Source organism: Enoplosus armatus, chromosome 23, assembly GCF_043641665.1.
Source record: "Enoplosus armatus isolate fEnoArm2 chromosome 23, fEnoArm2.hap1, whole genome shotgun sequence".
Taxonomy (NCBI): Eukaryota; Metazoa; Chordata; class Actinopteri; order Centrarchiformes; family Enoplosidae; genus Enoplosus; species Enoplosus armatus.
Window position 1 is genome coordinate 16,249,669 of NC_092202.1, and position 21,552 is coordinate 16,271,220.

Consider the following 21,552-nt stretch of genomic DNA (forward strand, 5'->3'; position numbering starts at 1 on the left):
CTTTTGATTTTGTCCCCTGCACAGGCACAATGGTATCAAACCCAGTAAACCTCACTATGACAACAAGACTCCGTTGAGCTGCAGACACCGAACCAGGCTGCATGGCATTCTCCCTAAAATCAAAAATATATGTACATCTATACAGATTAGACAAGCAATATATAATGTGTTAATAAATGAGCTTGTTTCTAGTCTTGGTTAGCCTGACTCTAGCGTTGTACGCACAGGTGTGAGATTGATATTCATCTTCATTTTTTTAAATGCTGGATTTTCTTTTACGTACATTAGACATGAAGGCCTTTAGCATAACAGACCCAATGAATATGAGGGTGTTTTTATGCCATAGAAATATTTCACTTCATTCACAAGAAGTGCTTGCAGCCTGATTATTACTGTTCAGTACTGATTTATGTCTGTGTAGTAAGGTCTTGCATATAGGTCTGTGTGGACAAGGACTACTTATGTATCATCTTTGTAACAAGAAGTACAAAATCCTCGGCCTGACACTCACTGCTGATTCTGATCATCAACTGAGATAGTCATGAATATTGAGCTGAGTCCTTATTCATCCAATAATGAGAAATGAAAGTTTCACCGACCAGAAGACTCTGTCCTTGGTCACCCGCTCCTGAAGCAAAGTCCACTTGCGGCCCAAGTCTGTGGAAGCAAAGAGCTGGACACACAAAAAAAAAACAGAGAGACGACCACAATTAGACAGAAAAACACACACTCAAAGCGTGTAGAATTAAATTATAAAGCCTAACCGGAGCCCTATTACTAGCTGTATCCTTTACAATGGAGGATAAATCAGGGGTCTATTTGGAGAAAAAAAAAAACTTCAGCCAATCAAGGTACTGAATTTCGTGGTTCACCCAGTTAAAACTGAATTCAATTAATTATTAATTGTAGCAGGTTTGGTGCGGGAGTGTGTGTGTGTGCCTAATATTTTAAAAGCAGTGAGTTTGCAGTAGTGTGTGTGTGTGTGTGTCTGAGCTTGTTCGGCAGTGATCGCAACCCATAATGAAAGTCTATTGATTCCTACCCACAAGGTATCCTTGATGTCTGAAACTGAAACACAAACGCGTCGTTTTATGAAAGCATGGAACACTTTCTCAATGCTCATCGTTGACAGAGGTTTGGTTACGTGGCAGTACATCCTGTCTACATACTGCTCATAACAACCTTTCTCACTCATGGTCAGTCATCAATGACCTAACTCACTCCTAGAGCACATTCCGAGCTGCGAAAAAGAAAAGCTTCGGCTGACCTTGATATAAATCTGTCTCTGCCCTCACAAACCTTCTTAATTTACACGTGCCGCTACATGTCCTCCCATCATCTTCTAGTTTGAAAGGATTCCTTGCTTCCATCTGCAGCCTGCCCATATGGAACAGATTAAAACCTAATTGAATTTCTTGTTTAATTACGTGTAAATTATTAAAGTTGAGGAGGAGTCGAGCTGGCTCAAACTTATGAACTACTGGACCTGATGTCCAACCTCTGGCTCCATTTCCACTGCACAGTACACTTTCAATTAGGGGGTGTGTGTATGTGTGCGCTGACAATGCTGAATGACAGTGATCAATGCATTATTTGATTTGACTCCGAATCCGAATATGCTTTTCTATGATTTCTGTGACGTTTCATCTCTATTTGATGGTCTTTGTTAGGGAGCGACGGGAAACAGAGAAACAGAATGGGAGGGGGGTGGCGCACAACAATAGCCTCCTGTGGGATTATAAACATGGATTTTATGATTATATTTAGTTTTTAAGGTTTTCTAATCTTTTCAGATTGTGTTTTTCTAAAATAACAACAGACCAAGAAAAAGGTAATATAAAACACAAACCGAATAGAATAGAATAGAATAGAATTAATAATTACATAAGTGAATGCATCATAATGACAAGCTACAAATAGAAATAATTTTGGGCAGTTGGAGAACTGGACCCCTTGGCTGGGCCATCACTCCCAGGATGGAAACCCCTGCTGTAAATCAAAAGCAGTGTAAAGGCTGGCAGATGTCTCATTAGCTGTGTCTTCCTGTCTCAAAATGAATAAGACATGATGATATATTGACGTCAACCCGCTTACAAAAGTGCACTGCTGTACTCTGTCTAACCTGAATGAGAATGCATAGCCTCTGGCAAGCCTCGTCTTGCGGCTCTTCTGCGACAGTGCGGTTGGCTCGACTCGCTCATCAACTGAACCATCTCATGGCTCCCAGCAACAAGACATACAGTAAGTAATACATACGACAGCAGCGTCTTAGTCTTCATGTTTGCTCAGGATGTACCAACATGTTAGAACCAAGGACGCAATTAAGTCCACTTTGTAGCAGAAGGCTGGATGGAAAGCAGCAGTGTATGACATGGAGAGGCATGTAGTACTTGCTAGCTACTCAAAATCATGTAACAATCCCAGAAAAATATGTGAAAAAATTGCTCTGATGCATTGAGTAGTAGCTTTAGTCAGTGTTGACACTACATGGAGCATTGCTACTAGTTTAACTACATTTACTTGCTAGCTACTCAAAATCATGTAACATTCCTAGTGGGAAGTTATTTACTACTAAGTAGCACAGCATTGTGGCCAAATGCTTGATCTAAATATCTAAAAACATAATGAGTGCATTTCTGTATGATTTTACTTTATAATAGATGTTTCATGATATGAAATAGCTTCAACGCTGTTAGCTTATAGCATAGCTATAGTTAACTGTATCTTAAATTTTATTTTTTACTTTTTATTTTATTTAGTCTTTTTTAAATCCTAAATTTAGTCATGTCTTCTCGCATCGCCTTAAACAAACCCCCAGATTAGCCAAACTGAATTGTGAGAGAAAAAGAAGGCTAACAGTAAAATTGCTACCTAAACTGTCCAAACATCAATAAAGTTTACAGACCCATTTCCTGGTTCATCTTTGACTCCTAAGAAAGTGGTTTAGATAATCTGGCAAAACAGTTTCTCTGAATGTCAGGCTGTTGCAGCGATGTTGCCATGTCCCCAGATCTCAGCAACTACATTGGCGAGTACAGTGTTATGATCATGCAACTGATAGAAATAAGATAGTATTGATGGCCAAAACTATGAAGATAAGCTCTAAATTGTGACAAACTGAAATGATCCTTTAAGAGCATCTGAAATATTGCCCAAAATTGTTGATTGTGATTTTGATTGACTCAAGGTAGAAAAAGTGCACAGAAATGGACTTAAAATGTGTATTTGTTGCATCTAAATCCGGAACTTTTTCTCTTTTCAGTCAAAGTATTTCAAAGAGCCTCCTACAGACAGCCAAGAGCGATTGCGACATGTTTTCAATACGAAATGTAATATCAAAGTGTGTGTGTGTGTGTGTGTGTGTGTGTGTGTGTGTGTGGCCACTGCTCTGTTTATTTCACTTACATAAGAAGATTTGCCCTACGGCTGTATTGTTGAATGGTAAATCACACATAAAGTTTTCTCTGAGGTTCGTGTTCTGCTGGTGCGTGTGAAAATTGAAATTTAATGCATTGCTGCCCTGACAGCAGAGATGTCTGGTGTAACATCACTGTTCTCTTTTTGCCCGCTCTTCAGAATCAGCTATTTATTTTCCTTGTTTCTGCAGTGCTGTGATACTCACCCTGCCCTCCTTGCAGTAGGCCAGGAGCTTGTCTTCTTCCTTGGGATGGAAGAGGAGTGTGTCCGGGGTGAAGGAGATAGACTGTCTCTGGAAAGAGGAACCTTCGTCGGTGCTGATAAACAGCATCTGATCCCTCTCATTTATGGAAGAACCCACCAGCACTACCTGAAAGAGGGACAGACAGAGGAGGAGGAAGGGAAGAAAACAGAGGTCAGAGGTCAAAAGGTCAAAGGGTAATGTTCATCGCTCAGTCAGCAGTCTGTGGAAGATGCAAAGACGCTATTCTCCTTATATCAATACTTGTGCATATATATAAATGTATTCATGGCCACACACATTTATTCAAGGCCATAAGAACTTTCCATCAACCTTACATGCTGCTCAGACCGAAGCGACACTGTATTGATTATCTATTCAGAGTTTTATAGCTCATGAAGTGAAGGCATTAAACATGGGGCACACCAGGACCTGCCAACCCACCAATCACAATTACATCCTGTACACCCAGGGGTAACAGGGCTCATCAATAGGAACTAACGAAGCAGTCACAGTCTTTAGGAGTTCGCGTGAGGCGGGTAACCGTCCAATGAGGGTTTTTAGGTGTTGGTGTTCATCGTCACCACTGTCTTGTTTGCGTCTGGTTTTTACAGAGAGTATTTGTTATAGCGCAGTAACTTTTTCAAGTGTTTCTTTAGTCAACCAAATAATGAAAATCATGAGCTGACTGTGTTTCTTTCTAAACATCTGTTTCATTCTGGTGCCAAGTTTTAGATAATGGACCCAAAGTGCATAAGAGGAAAGGAAAGTGCAGCTTGTACTGATTATTCAAGACATGAATTATGCCTTTTGTATGTACACAAATATGCATGCAGGCAAACAACTGTTTATGCTGGGTTTTTTTTTAATTATTATTCTCATTTGACTCTCATGCTTTCTTATTTACAAAAAAAAAAAATCTTTGACGCCTCAAGGAGCCACAAATATCCACCAATGTTAAAAAAGAGTGAAAAAGCCCTTGAAAAATAAAGATTGGTTGGAAGAGAGGCTTTTTCCACCACAAAATGTTAAAACAGTTTTAGTTATTTAACATGAGGTATTTCTGAATTTTTGTCTGTGCCCTTGTCATTGACTTCAACACAAATGTAATGGCAGTTGTAGGTTGTTTGCATGCGTCGGGCCATAGTTCATCAAATCTTATCAAACCACACCCACGCAGTCCATGTGAACCCCATTAGCTAAGTGTACAAACCTCCTAATAAATAATACTCAAGGCTGTTTCTTTTCCAAACTTTAACTTCATGTGATCGTTTCTTATTCAGTCATGAATATTTCATGTTACGGAGAAATACTTTGAAACCAAGATTTCAGGGGCTTTAAATATTTTATTAGTAATTTTATACTTATTTTGTACAGTTTTTATAGTTATAGCACATTCTAAGAGGGAAACCTAACGGATCAATCAAGCATGAAAGCTCATTCTCGACCTTGAAAACCAGGCTGGAATATCAATCGGGCAAATGGCCCTTGGTCCCTGACCTCCATTGGCCCCAAAGCCCTGGTTTTACTCTGTCAGTTGGTTTTTCATCATTTAATTATTAATTTGTTAAGGATTTTATAAAAAAAAAAAGTCAACTGGGTCCTGTATTATAGTGTAATCAATTGTGCATGTATTGTACATGATCAGGCTGTATCATGCCTTATATTCCCCACAGTCTTTACTCTAGATTCATAGAACTGCAGTTACATCCAGGTAGCTCACAAGATATACATACAGTTAGGCCCAGAAATATTTGGACAGTGACACAAGTTTTGTTATTTTAGCTGTTTGCGAAAACATATTCAGGATACAGATATATAATCAATATGGGCTTAAAGTGCAGACTCTCAGCTGTAATTTGAGAGTATTCACATCCAAATTGGAGGAAGGGTTTAGGAATTACAGCTCTTTAATATGTAGCCGCCTCTTTTTAAAGGGACCAAAAGTAATTGGACAATTGACTCAGAAGGCTGCATGGGCTCGTCTCTCGTTAACCTGTCATCAATTAAGCAGTTAAAAGGTCTGGAGTTGATTCCAGGTGTGGCATTTGCATTTGGATGTTGTTGCTGTGAACCCACAACATGCGGTCAAAGGAGCTCTCAATGGAAGTGAAACAGACCATCCTTAGGCTGAAAAAAAAAGAAGAAATCCATCAGAGAGATGGCAGAAATGTTAGGAGTGGCCAAATCAACAGTTTGGTACATTCTGAGAAAAAAAAGAGCGCACTGGTGAGCTTGGGAACTCAAAAAGGCCTGGATGTCCACGGAAGACAACGGTGATGGATGATCGCAACATCCACCCACGTGACACTCTCCAGAAAGTAGGTGTATCAGTATCTAAGTCTACCATAAAGAGAAGACTTAATGAGAGTAAATACAGAGGGTTCACCACAAGGTGCAAACCATTAATCAACCTCAAAAATAGAAAGGCCAGATTAGACTTTGCCAAAAAACATCTGAAGAAGCCAGCCCAGTTCTGGAACAGCATGCTTTGGACAGATGAGACGAAGATCAACCTGTACCAGAATGATGGGAAGAAGAAAGTATGGAGAAGAATTGGAACAGCTCGTGATCCAAAGCACACCACATCTTCTGTAAAACATGGTGGAGGCAGTGTGATGGCATGGGCATGCATGGCTTCCAATGGCACTGGGTCACTAGTGTTTATTGATGATGTGACAGAAAACAGAAGCAGCCGGATGAATTCTGAAGTGTATAGGGATATACTTTCTGCTCAGATTCAGCCAAATGCAGCAAAGTTGATTGGACGGTGCTTCACAGTACAGATGGACAATGACCCAAAACATACTGCGAAAGCAACCCAGGAGTTTTTTAAGGCAAAGAAGTGGAATATTCTGCAATGGCCGAGTCAATCACCAGATCTCAACCCGATCGAGCATGCATTTCACTTACTCAAGACAAAACGTAAGGCAGAAAGACCCACAAACAAGCAACAACTGAAGACAGCTGCAGTAAAGGCCTGGCAAAGCATCACAAAGGAAGAAACCCAACGTTTGGTGATGTCCATGGGTTCCAGACTTCAGGCAGTCATTGCCTGCAAAGGATGCTCAACAAAGTATTAAAAATGGACATTTTACTTTTGAGCCCCTGAAATGAGGAGACTTTGTATAAAAATGGTTACAATTCCTAAATGTTTCATAGGATATTTTTGTTCAACCCCTTGAATTAAACCTGAAAGTCTGCACTTCAATTGCATCTTAGTTGTTTCATTTCAAATCCAATGTGGTGGCATGCAGAGCCCAAATCATGAAGATTGTGTCACTGTCCAAATATTTCTGGGCCTAACTGTACATATATACATATATATACATACTCTATATTGCCAAAAGTATTGGCTCACCTGCCTTGACTCGCATATGAACTTAAGTTACATCCCATTCTTAATCCATAGGGTTTAATATGACGTCGGTGCACAGGCCGGTTAAACTGACGGACTTGTTGCACAGGTGGCATCCTATCACAGTCCCAAGCTGGAATTCACTGAGCTCCTGAGAGCGACCCATTCTTTCACAAATGTTTGTAGAAACAGTCTGCATGCCTTGGTGCATGATTTTATACACCTGTGGCCATGGAAGTGATTGGAACACCTGATTTCAATTATTTGGATGGGTGAGTGAATACTTTTGGCAATATAGTGTATATATACATATACATATATACAAACACACACACACACACACATATATATTTTTTAATGTATATACCAGGGGCCATTTGCCTGCTTTGCCTAATTGGTATTCCAGCCTTTTCAAGGTCAAGAATAATAATGTCTTTTATTATGCTTTTGTTTTAATCTCTAATTTCTCCTAATACATTTCTGGCAATTGTTATCATGAAAGCTTCAAACTCTCACTCACATAAGCTTGACACTTGCCCCACATTGAACTCCGGGGCTGCAACAGAGTCACTTCGTTATTACATCACATAAATAAAAAGAGTTTGAACGCACTGGGACACACAAGCTGGTAAGTAAGCACGCACACGCACAAATCCTTTTCAGTATTCTCATCATGGCAGCTGTTAGGCAGCGAGCGTAGCATGCCCCACATCTTGCTGGCTGCGCTTCTTGAGAGCTTTGTGTGTGTTTGTGTGTAACTCCAGCTTGTTCCGAACACACTTCCCTGAGCAACATGGTCAATTAAAGGCCCAGTGTTTGTTTGGCTGCCAGAGAAGGGGCCTGTGAGGATGAGCAGTGGACTGGGAAAGTCAGAATAGCAGGAGAGAGGAGGCACAGAGGAGTGTATTATTTCTCTTAAAATAATACTTGTTTTGTGAATGTTGACTGAGCATGTCTGTATTTGCACCTGGGAGCTGCCCACAGTGCTTGCTGTTGACAGCCGAGCACATCCACTAGAAAGCTCAAGGGTCAGTGCCTTGCTCAAGGGCACACTGAGAGCATCTGCTCCGAGAAGAGTTTCCAGTGGATTTTGGGATTTAAAAAACAGTTCTTCAGTCACAATCCTGCATTCCTGTCCTCTAAACTGCCGCTGGCCATAACTGAGTAATGATAAGAATTAGGAAATGCCTGCTGTTAGGCAATGGAGCATTTATTTACTTGGCAAAACAGCAGACTCTTTGGCGTTTACTGTCTGAACCATTGAGAGATTCCTTATTTTAATGCACATCTCACTGTGGCTTCTCTCGTCTTGGCCCCTGTGGGCAGGACCATCAATCAGGTCAGTCTGCCTCTGCCAATATGTCTCTATTTAAAGGACATCTCTCAGTTTAACCTAGTTGAGCTCTGACAGCTGGACATCCTCAGGATACACACACACACACACACACACAGGCCGCCCACACACACACACACACACACTGCATCACACAACACTGACAGAAAACGTACAGTGAGACAAGAAACACCTGGAGATATCCTGTTTCATTCATGCAGCATGAACGCGCGTGTATACTGTGTTGAATCTTTAAATTGTTAAACTTGTGGATATTAAGACGTTATCTAGAGAAGTAAATTATAAATTATAAAAATATTAAATTACACCCACTGACCCCTATCAGCCTGAAATAGCCGTGCGCAAGAATGTTTCTGAATTTGCCAAAGATGCAAATATCATTCCCCTGCTTTGTTTCGAACCCAATGTCAATGCTATGGTCTCTGCACTGCACGGTTTTTAAAAGGGACACTCCACTGTATTTTGTACTTGAAGTTCAGGGCCGTAGCTCACCCAGTTCAGACAGTCTCGGATGGTTCCTATAGAGGCGACTGAGCTTTGCTGGCCACACACATTTTGCCAAACCCACCCCATTTAGGCTTCATCTTTCCTCTTCTAAAACCGAAAAAAAAAATAAAAATAAAATAACCGTTTGAAAAGACTTGAAACATAAATCTCACAGCTTTTCGGCGGGAACCATCGGGGAGTGTCTCCACACAGTGGATGAGGCAGACCACTGAGAGAGCACGTCTGTACAACACACAACACGATGGCACTTCTATGAGATGACGCCAGTATTTTTAGACTCACTTTGATTACATGTGACAACTTCTAAGTCAACAAAGCGATAACAAAAAACAATAATCAACGCAAGGCTGCCTGGCGGTGTTGAGAGGCATTTTGATTTTCATGTCGTAAAATGTAACCGAACAGTTAACTGATATAAATAAAATCTGACATGTCCAATGAAGACCATGTATCACATTAGTTTATACATATTCTTTAATGGGTCCTCATGTCTGGGCTCAAAACCCCTCAGAAAAAACCTAACATTTTCTGAGAAATACATTGTCACGAAGCCTAAAACTGGCTGTTGTTGTCATTTAAAGAATTGAAAGAAGTTTTATTTTAGGTGAAAACCAAAACCTAAGGCGAAATGATGACAGTTTATATAGTGTAATCTGCACCAATGAAAGATGTTTGCGTGCATGTGATGCCAAACCTTTTAAAGACAAGCAATGCCTGCTTGTGGTGCCCCATCGTAGGTTGTGTCTGCGAGCTTTGAGTAGTTAAACCAAGGACTGATTGTCTAATTTGAATAGCTTTGAGAGGGAAAACTAATTGTGCGCGGTACAAATGTTTTCTCTTCTTCTTTTCTAACATCTTGCAGCCCCTCAGATTCACATAGCGACCCCTTCTTGGGTCCCGACCCCACAGCTTGAAAGCCACTAATATGAAAAACGGTACAGGTCCAAATTAATTACAATACTGGTTTATATTCCACTGACTGAATGGACAAAGGTTAGCAACTGTTTGACCAGCGAATCCAGGAAAAATGCTGAGGTCCTTTATTGATCTCAGCCACTGAAATCATTCAAAACATGAAAAAGGATCAATGATAGCTCGGTTCCTAATACATTGAAGAAATGCACTGGCTCACAGTGTCCTGACGCAGTAACGTTACTTGCCAACAAGTGGCACTGTAAGCATATAGGCACGCCTTCAAACCATCCTACTAAAGTTGAAACTGGGCAACTTGCAGGTAGGACTGTGAACTGTTTGGGGAAGCTACAAATAAAGAGGTTTGGGGGAGGGCAGACCGACGCCACAGTTTCCCTCCTGTAGCACAACTTATGATCCTTCACAATCAAAAGACTTTGATTATCTCTCCATAACGATTTCCTCTGAGTAATAGCTCAAGCTTTGGGAAGCACAGCGCTGCTATTCTGTGCGGCAGATAAAAGCAGACTCTAAACTTCCTGTGTCTGCTCTGGAGACTGTAGGGGTGTGACACAATAAGGGGACTTATAGAAACTAAACCCGGCTCTTTTTAATCTGCAAAGGACTTAAACACCAGCGTGGCTTTGCAGAGCGCACGCCGAATCCGTGCCACGTTTGATAATCTTTGATCACGGTCAATCTGACAGAGGGAGCTGATCACTGAGGACACACACGTCCAGCTGTGTTGACACACATCAGAGGGTATCAGCCTTATAATCTATTATAAAACAACACAATCTATTTAGCCGCTTAGAATAGCTTATGGAGAAGTGCTGGCGTGCAGTTGCAGCATGAGCAGCATGAAGGTCTACGGGCCAGAGGAGGATAAGAATGCTTGTGTCCATTATCTCTGCATCGCATGTCACAACTTTGAGCAGTTGAAGGTTTTTAATGCTCTGAGCTTGCGCGGCTGATTAAAGCTATTCGGGTCTTGAGAATGGAGAAAGCTTGTATGTGGGAGCAGCGTGTCAAACACACCTGGAAGAGTTTAAAATATGAACATTCGTGTACACACAAAGATGATATATGTGCATGAGGAAGTTGAACTGATGACGCCTCATAGCACCATACATCCGGTTTTGAAAAGTTCTCAAAGGGTAATGCTGGTTAATTTCAACTTCGGTCATTCCTCACAGTAATAATAACATTCATAACATTATGCCTTTGTCAGCTCAGCTGTTATATACAGTACGTTATTATCCCAAAGTATCTGTTATAGACTTCATCATTAAACATCACAGTTTATAGCCCTGTTTCAACAGTGACCTATCAAACGTACCGACTTCTTGACTCACATTTGAATTTTACTGAAAAAAAGTTTGAATGATCTGACTAAAGCAGAGTTTCCCAAAGAAGTCATTAGTCCGTCATTACCTACATAGCTAGCTGGGGAACTGATAAAAGGTTGGGGGTCTGTTTTTTACTCAGGTTAGCTAGGTAGTTGTAGTAATGACTAATAACTAATGACTTTTCATACTGATGATCTACTACAGTAGTGATTACCGCACAAATAACCTACATAGTTTTAATTTACTAATCAATAAGTGTGCCGATCTGGTTCCTCATGGCCCATAAATGTTCCACGGTCTGGTATTGGCCCATGGCCTGGGAAATGGGAACCTTGTTTACAACCTATCTGGTCGTCTGACTGCCAGTGTTTCTTGACATTTTGGAATGTCATAGCAGGGGTAACTGACAACATAAAAGATTTGTGAGCTAGACTATTGTGTGTGCTGGGCCATCGTTTCTATCTGTTACATTGGTCAGTACAATGTTGTCATAACTGTCTGAAAAGCTGGACAAAACTGTAAAGTTGTAATAAATCGGATTCATCCTCCTCATTGACATCTGGGTCTAGACACAAACACGCATACACACATGCGAGTGGCTCCCAGCACAATTGCTTTCCACTCAATTACATATGTAAATTGCTCGGGTTCTGGTTTCCACTGTGAGAGAGGTTTCCGTGTGGCAGCAGCTCACTGAGCCGTGGTCTGCTATAATTAAGACCTGGGTTTGCAGAGCAGCTTGGGAGCCCAGAGGACGCCACCAGACAGCATAAGAAGTTGTCTGATGATGGGACGTTTAGTTGTCATGCCCTGTCTAGGGCTGGGTATCGAACCTACTTTTTGGCACCAGCTGGTGTGTCTGTAGGATAGAGTATCAAAATCTATCAAGAAGCAAAACCTGGCATCAAATGTCTTGTAAGTTCTGTAAACTTGTTTGCTTAGTCTTTGATCAGATGGTTCCTGATTTAAGTCACTTTAAGTCGCAACAGTGAAAAAACAATGATTGACAGTTGTTTTGATCCAGCAAACATACTTTTCAATTCTGATAGAGGTTTCTCTTTGAGTCTCACCTATGGAAGACCCTTGTTGGATCTTCTTAATCGTTTGTTGTACAAGGATCACTCTCAGGTAGTCTGGTCTCGCCAAAGACCAAAACTTTGTTTATTCATCAGTAAAATGTAGCTGTTGCAGTCGTTGGGCAGTGTGGGATCCGCTGCAATGGTTTGCATAAGGGCCACAGGGCTACAGCAGAATGGATGAAAGAGACTCTTTGTGGGGAATTTGGACAGAGGCCCTTTTTAAAGGCTGGCCTGTTTTGCAGGTTGGCGGCTAAGGGGCTTCTTTGCTGGTTTTCTGCTATTATTCTACCTTACATTGTACTAGCTCTGGAACAAGCTACTAAGTGACTTTGAGTTGAGATTCTAAGGCCAGGAATGAACTTTCAAGCTCTAGTTCTGGTAAGACTGAATGTCCTTCAGTCATGATAAATTGTATCGACAAAGAAGAAGAAGGAGAAGAGATATCTACAATGGTATTTGGTCTCAGATGTACTTGTACAACTTTCTTGCTTGAAAATATCTTAAATCAAGTCAGACTAAGGCTAGTAACAAACAAAATGTCACTGGATTAAGTTAATCCCTCAAACAGGTTTATTCACAGTGGAAACAACAGAAATGATTTCCCCTGTCATAATTTTCCACTTGTTCGATAAAGATTTCATGACTGAACTGCAGCCTGAACAACTTGTACAGAGCTTATGCTGCACCACACCACCACCACCACCTCACGCTCGCACCTCTCTGAAGGCAAGGTGCTAAAATGGAGAACCATGGAAGCAAACATCGACGACACGTTGTCCTGCGAGGTGTCGGATACAGGGAGATGAGAGGTCTGAGAGTGTTTTCGCCCACTTGGCTACAGTGCGAGTGCATTAGCTGGAGGCGTCCTCTTGCATTATACATATTAGCTGCTGCACTTGTACTACAGTGGAGGTGACTGGCAAACGCACCATGCTCCGGCAAATCCCACATCTTGGCTCGAGTTCAGAGGGAAACAGTGGTACACACGTGGGCGCATCCGTACTGTAAAGGGGGTCAACTTTTACACAAGACCACAAGCCACAAGTCAAGTCCATCGTCTCTTCTTTCTCACAGCAGTAGGCTGTGTTCCCAGCCCATGGAGAATGTCAGGTATTCTACTGTGTGGTGCCACTGGGGAGCGTATGGGGTTCTATGCCCTATTACATGTGGCGCAGTGGCTGGGCATGGAACCCTTATTGTTTCATCTCGTGAAGTGGGTGTGTGTTTGTGGTACCGGACAGACCCTGAGAGGCTAGCCCTTAGACTGTATATCAAGATGGACGTCTCCGCTTTCCTCCCACTGTACAAAAATGAAGACAAAATATCCCGGACACGGGCACTGCCATCTTGCCCTGGTGAAGTCATTTGGAGCCAGAATCTGCGCAGTGGTGATCGGGGGGTGGAGCCGTGGTGCGAGGTCCCGCCCATACACTCGCCAAACCCAATCGCGAGCACACCACAGTCAATCATGACGTTTCACCCCCGTTTTTACAGCATCAGATAACTAATCAAAACCAAACTTATCAAAAAAATTAACACTTGAACAAACATCAGCGTCATATCAACTACCGGGTCCTTAAACAGCTGAAGGAAAAGCTGTTTATACACAAGGTGGGCGTGGACTAAGGTTTTTTCAGTGCTATACTATTCTATACAGCCAATGTGCTTATGATTAAACTGTTTATTAGACCACAAAATTCGTGTTTCATGCCAATGAAGCATATTTGGTCAATTAAAATGAATTAAAGCGAAAGAAAGAGACAGAGAGTGTGTGGACCGACCGGATAGATACAAGAAAGAATGGTGTGTGTTTTTATGTGTGTGTGTGGTACGTCACTGCCTGTCCCAGATTCAGCCCTGTTATCTGGTAGCTACTCCCTCCTTCTGAAGCCTCCCAAAGCGCAGAGATTGTGACTGACAAGGACTTGGATAGACTCTCTCCTCTCTCTTTGTGTCTTTCTTCCTTCATCCACTGCTCTCCACCAACTTCTCGAGCCAGCTGCCAAGTAAATTTCAAATACATTTTTAAAAATGTATCTAAAAATCAGATGCAAATTAGATGTGTTCTGGTTAACATCAAATACAGGTTTCCAGAACATCAGACAAATAAAGGCATTACATATTCTGCCCTACAAAGACAATGGGTACAGAAACAATGATCTTTTTGGCAGATTATTTACCCCAAAATATAATTGTCTTAGGCTTTCACATGACACCTAGAAAATACAGATGCTGCACTCCGCCTTTGGACAGTTCTGTGGAGATTTTTCTAGAAACCAAATGTGCTCTTTCCGCTTTCTTGTGTGTTTAAATTGACCAACTACTCTAAACAAATCTATGTTTGAGTGTGAAAGAGCATTCTTGATGTTGGAAAATGCACCAAGAAATCTCAGAATGCCCCTAAAAACCGTGATCGAGAAGCAAAAATTGCCCCCAAGATTTATCCTAATCCTACGCTACGCCATCATTGTATTTTCATTCAATTCATGTAATTTCCGTCTAACACACACACACACAAACAGCGCTGTTGTTCACACTACACTGCTGTTACGATACCTGGCTGGCAGAGGCCAGCCGATCCGGCAGCTGCAGTGAAGTTGGCTCCTGCAATGGACCGGTACCTCATTAAAAAAGCTCCAACTTTTACAGAAGAAAGCAACCCAAAACCTGGGCGTCATCAACGCAACCCCCAGAAAATAAGATGGCAAAGAAAGTTGCCACTTCTGCAACTGAAAAATGGAAAATAATAGGCTTGGTGACGAAGAGGTAAATAAGACGACTCTCCGCTTCTGCTAAAAGCTAATCACAACTTTATTAAAGAAGGCGAACTAAACATATATATACATATGTGCATATATAATAAACAGTATATTAATCAAATTCAGGTTATATATACCTGAATTTGATTAATATACTGTTTATTATCCCGCTGGAGCAGAGTGTTTCTGGGGGCCGTGCCTCACTGATTACTGTACACAACTTTATAACTTTATTCACTGATTTTGGTAAAACTTAATCGTGTTTTATGGAGAAAATATTTTCAGTTTTCCCTCTTATGACCTCGGGCTGCTCTGCCTCACCTCTCTGTGAAGTTTCCTGATGGACAGATTAACAGTTTAACTTGTTGCTAAAGTAACCACTAACTGTGGCTGCCGTTAGCCAATTAGCTCAGTTAGTCGTGCAGCTAAATCACTGAGAGTTGAGGCAGAGCAGCCGGAGGGCATCAGGGGTACGTCATCGACGTTATGCGGTATCGAGTACGTTATGCCATTGAGGGCTACTGTGACTAAACGCATTGAAAAACACTTTGAGGAGAAGACGGATGAGCTAAAAGTCCAGCTAGCCGGGGCAGACAAGCTAAGTTAGCGCTGAACCAAGCTATATGCAATCACCTTTGTTGTTGGCCTGCGTCTACGATTGACTCGCTGTGTGTGTCGAGCCGTGATATTTTACGCGCAAGAGTCCTGGGCTTATGGGAAGTGGTGTGTGTTAAAGGCCACTGAAAAACACAAACAAACAATATATATTTATATATAGATAAAATAGATTTTATCTAAACATATAAAGTGAAGCACATGACATACAGTTTAGCATGGCTCTGTTCCAAGCCCGGATTTTGAGTTATTAGCATTATTACAAATGTCAATGGGATTTTGAATGACATTTCCTTATTTCTGGAGCAGAACCCGGAAGTTCTGGTTTCACTTTGGCTCTCAATGGCAGAGAGTGCAGTGATATTGACAGAGTTATTGGTTATATTGCATTGCATTGTGCTGAATCTAAAATGCACAGTACATTCTCATATTATTATTGTATATGTAATGGGGGAATTAGTGATTAGTGATTTCATCATACGGGTATGACTTCCAAAATGGGCGTTGAGTTGCCTGCAAAGTTAAGTCTAAGTAGGAAACTTACTTTCAATTAACTTTGGGATTTCTCAAAACATGGCAATCACCCAAAGGTTGTTCTCATTAATGTCTGAAAACTTATCTCTATAACATTAGTAAATGATTTATTAATAATAAATAAAGCCATTGATGGCAACGTATAAACCCTGCAAATGGTGCCTTATTTGAAAGTAGTACCATAATAGGTAACATGTCTTTTCCATTGTGACACAAGAACCTTTTGTTCCCCCTGGATCTATTTCTCCACCTGCTTGATGTTCTCTTTGCGTCAGCTGTCTCCTGCCTTTCTCCGTTGCTCTCCCTCTCGCTGACGGATTTCTCTATCTTCATCGCTTCTCCGACATCTCCTCCTCCTCCCTCCCAGTCTCTCTCGCTCTCTGCATCCCTCTCTAGCTGTCGATGATAGGCGGCGGGTCCAAATTCTCCATTAGTGGATGGAGACAATGATCAAACCTTGGGAAAGCCCTCTCTCTCTCTCTCTCTCCTTTTTTAATTACATTCCTCTGTCAAATAAAGAAGAGGGGAGGAGAGTGAGAGGGAGGAGAGGAAGAGAGGAACCTCTAAGCAATTATTGTAGACTTAATTACATAAAGTAAAAAAAAAAAAAAACGTACCTCCTTGCCTGAAGCTGTGTGTATGTGTGACAGAGAAAGAGCCTCACTATAGGTTCGCGCCTGTATTACTGATGGCTGCCATTCAAGTGTCAAGCGCCCACACACACACACACACACACACACACACACACACACACACACACACACACCACAGTCATACTCCCTCTGGCACTGGGAGCATTACATCTCCATGACAACTCCATTCTGGCATGTGCAAACAATATCATAATGCTGGAGTAATAAACACAAAGAGATATGAATTGAAATTGAGAATCTGCATTATATCGATTCACAGATGACATGTGACTGTGAGTGTAGTCTGGCCTGGTTCATTAATACAGAGTGAAAAGGCCTCCTACGACCAACTCACAATGGATAAACTACTGTCTTTGTGGCCGGAGTTACTCAATGATAACTTGTTTAATGGACTTCTAGTTGTCCATGTCTGTATTGCAGAGAGTCCGTGTCCTTCGGATATATAACAATACAACTAGTTTTTCATTAAAATCATCATTATTAGATTAGATTATTTGAAGCCTGTACTGTAGCAGTATGTGGCTGGTGTAGACTGTTCTGCCTGACTGGGGGCTTCTGCTTCCACACAAGCAATGTTGTTGTCAAGCTGGGTGCACTGAGCTTTGAGCCCCAACTACCGAAGGCTGTTACATTTACTCAGCAATTGAATCCGAAGAGCTCAGCTTGGCTACTTCATCTAATTATCTCTTTTCTCTCTCGAGGAGGAGGCGCCTCTAGAAAAAGTGTAGTGCAACAGCCTACAGTGTAGCCTACCACGCCCTCTTGCTATTGACAGCTCCTTTTGTGTCACATTGTCGTTATCTGCTGGAGCTGGACCAGTGGAGCTGGTAATGGCTAATATTAAAGCTAATTTAATACTTTATTTCTCCAAAGAGTGCAGTGGAGCGTCTAAAAGTCTCTTCTTTTCTAACGATAAGCTACAGTTGTTGGATGGAGGCGGGAGCAGGAGGAAGCTCGTGTCGAATTAGTGTGTATTCCATGGCTGGGACAGAGTCATTTTTTTCATTTCATACTAACTTCACTTGACGTAACATCAAAATGCTCACAAAGTGAAATCTAATTTCATTATTTCAAAAAAGTAATAATAATTAATTCAACTAACTGACTCTGATTGAAGCTTTGTGGCTGGTGGGGGCCACGCCACAGAAATCTTCAAGCAGCCTGTACCCAGCAGCCAGATGTTGTGGTATTTTGTTTAGTTTTATGAGCTTCAAACATGCCTGGCTGCCTTTATGCCATTATGAGCAATAATGAAGTCCTAAGTGAGAATCCCCCCTACTGGCCCCTAAAAATAGCTTCTCAATGAAGGATGTTTCCAGAGAAAAGTGCTCTTTCTTCTCCGAGCTCTTCCATTTTCTCAAAGCTAAACAGCAGAACCACATCTGGCTGGCCTGCTTAGCAAACACTGCAAACGTATTCATCAGGCTGAAATACTTGAATGTGGCTTTGTGCACGTTTCATGATGGAGTCACAAATGTGTAGCTGAGGATGCCAGTAGTTTCCCTCCAAGAGGGGGTCCTTGAGGCCTGCCAGCTCATCACACGGGGTCCAGCACTCAAAAACAATTAAGAACAACTGTTCTACTGTCAACACGTATCTAGGAACATCTAAGCCATGCATGCATTCTGATGCTTTCCTGCATATGCAGTAATGTACTCCAGCTCCTCCAGCACATCTCAAGTCTTTTAGCAGGCCAGATGGGATACATTATTCCTCCAGTGTGTTCTGGATCTGGTTCGGGAGCTCCTCTTTCCTGGACGTGCCCAAAATATATATCTATCTCATATATAAAATATATATTTCAGCTCCTTATGCTGCGAGCCCACACACCCTGCCCAGCAAACTTCTTTTTGTGACTGTTTGCATCCACAATCTTATTGACACAAGATCTTATGACCACGCAAGATGCAGCCTGCTCATTGGAAACACTGACATGTGAACATGTGCTCAAATCGCAAACCTTACCAACTCAGCTACAGCTACCGCCCCCCCATCTGAAATTAGACTCAGAGCTCACAACAGGATCCTGGGGTGGAGGTGGGGCTTATAAAATGCCATATGAAAGTTGCATGAACAACAGCACAGTTTGCAGGTGAGCTGTGAAGCAGCAGAACATTGACAGCTAAAATACACATCCATATACACTGTGTATATATACTGTATATATAAATATGGCTGGTGAGGGGCTAAGTAAAGAACGATATGACAACCCTTATTACAGGGTGTGTGTTACATGGACATGCTTATAAGCCTTCTCCTGGTTTTGACCATTTTCGGGACATGGCGTTTACTTGGAACACAGAGAAATCTGGTTATTCATATCCCCATATACACGATAGGTACTGGTATCCTGGTTACTGCATGCCATTTGTGCCTACAGGCAGCTTATAGCAGCTTTAACACCACTACCTGCCAACATTGTGTTGTGGATTTGGCTTCTCCACCTTATTGCCAGCAATGGGAGACGAGAGCGACAGGGAAAAATCAAACATGTCCTCCACTTTGACCAGTGTCAAGCTGTCACAGTCACTGCCACCGCGTAGGATGAGGGAGCAGTGGATGAAGATACGCAGCTGTGACTAGTGGGATAACGTTGTCATGATGGAGTTTTCCGCCTGATTAGGGAATCCTTTTACCAGCTGTGTGACACAGTTGAACCCTTCATTAGACTGGAGGAAACAGTACGAGCACCAGTTACCGATAGGAGAGGCCATAGTAGTAGCAGGGAATATCGCTTGGTTGCAAACCAGTTTGGGGTACTTCTGAAGTGCTACAGTGGACAAAACTATGAGTCATCTGTGTAGATGGAAGCCAAGTTCCCATTCTAACCCCCAGTGACGGCTACTGAGACCTCATAAACCCAAAAGGATGGGCTTCTACATTCTACATGGCGCTGTGGATGACCAACACTGCTATGCTAATTTTTCTTTTTTTTATGACACATAGGAGACTTTTCAGAGAACAGGATGAGCAAGTCGGCCAGTTGCCTGTAAAATAGGATATATATAGGAAATAGGAAAGACTGGTATGAAAACACGTAACACACATGTAAGAGATGACCTTTGGTAGCTGTCTAACAAAACCAGACTTTGTGTTTAGAGTGTGAATTGAAAAGTTCCCAGCAGTGCCCATGATGTCAGATCTGTTCACAAAGGCTGACCAGTTGCAGGTAAGACTATATGTTTTTAGTACATAGTGGGAATCCGTAGAATTTGAAGCCTTCCTCGAGGCAAATATCCATCTTTTCTTTGTTTTGCAGAGAGTTTTCGAAGTTGACGGCAGTTTTTTTCATCACAGGTGACCCTGCTTATCCACTGCTGGAGTGGCTCGTCATAGGATACACACGGCCTCCAAGACTGACCCCCTGAGAAGGAGTCGTTTTATGTATATCTTTGTGCTGCTCCCGCCTGTGTGGAAATTGCATTTAGGAGACTAAAAGCAACCTTGCTTGAGAATTCCTTTTGAAAAGAAGTGGTCTGCACAACTCTTTTTCTCCTCATCTGATTGCGACATGCTGCACTCCACACAACTTTCGTGAAAAAGAAAAGGACCAAGGCAACCCAAGATGAATGGAATGAATGTCCTCAGCCCAGAGATCACCCAATGAATACTGTCAATGCAGAAGGCCGAGCTGTTAGAGAGGCACTCGCTCCATCGAGGTGTGTGTGTCAAGGACAAGGTGTTATTGGCGTTGGGTCATTGAACTGCTAACATGTTCTGTATTTCTTGGGCAAGTTCCTCGTTGACCATTACGGGTTATGAATTTTTGATAAACAAGAGTTTTTTTCTTGTTTCATTTAAATTGTTTTTATTAATATGTCTTTAACATTCTTAAAATACCACAGAAAAAACCCCAAAAAACATTGCCTGCTACCAATATAAAATATCGATATAGAAAAAAGCTGCGCTTGCGCTGGTAGTCGGCAGCGGTCAGATACCTGGATAAGATGTATACATGCAGCATACTGAGGTTTCTCAAAACCAGGATGAGGTTTCTGAAACCTGGATATGATATTTCAAAAGCTAAAATGTATCCAGAATATGCATGTCCATGTGAACACACACATAGAGCAGCTGTAAAGGGGACCCTTTTGGAGCCAGGCCTGGAATGGGTGCTTGCAGCCTACCCTAGCCTGGACCTGATGGACAGTGGGTGACGGCAGTGGAAATCTGGCTAGGATATACCTCTGGAACAAATCAGTTCTATGAGATGGAAGTGAATCCTTGAAAAAAAGGAAATAAAGTGTAAAAGCTTTCAAATGCTGCAAACTGGCTGAGTGGAATGAACACCCAAATTCTAGCAACACCAGATGAACCTGCATTGCATGCTGCACACAGTATATGCATGTTTGATGCCTTTCAAGCATCAAGTCAATTCTTGAATCATTCCTTCTTTTCATTGTTTTGCAGGAAGAAGATTATGAATTCAAACAAGACAAATGTCTAAGAAAACCAGTTGTATTGTTTTCAGGCATGGGTTTACCATTGAGATTGACCTGATTTATGCTCTTGTAAGGAAAAACTGGATCCTATCCCAACATGCCTTGTGTGACAGGAGAGGTACACCCTGGACAGGTTGCCTGTCCGTCACTAGGCCTATACGTACATAGAAAATACATACATAGAAAACCACATTCACACTCACTCCGGATTCGACGTTCTTGCTGTGGGGTGACACTGCTAAACCTCTGAGCCACACATGTCATTCACTCCCGTTTAATTCCAAAGACACTGAAAACAACTCCACAGTCTCATCAGCAACAAGAAATAATTC

At 41.8% G+C, this 21,552-nt stretch overlaps 1 protein-coding gene across 1 annotated transcript in view; it reads right to left on the reverse strand.

Annotated features, from left to right (window-relative positions):
- Positions 1 to 21,552, reverse strand: part of sorcs2 (sortilin-related VPS10 domain containing receptor 2) — a 343,474-nt gene that overhangs the window by 73,254 nt on the left and 248,668 nt on the right. The window contains exons 4-5 of the mRNA XM_070929476.1: positions 3,623 to 3,787; positions 600 to 673 (exon numbers count right to left, since the gene is read on the reverse strand). Coding sequence (XP_070785577.1) covers positions 600 to 673; positions 3,623 to 3,787 — 239 coding nt within the window. The remainder of the gene's footprint in view (positions 1 to 599; positions 674 to 3,622; positions 3,788 to 21,552) is intronic.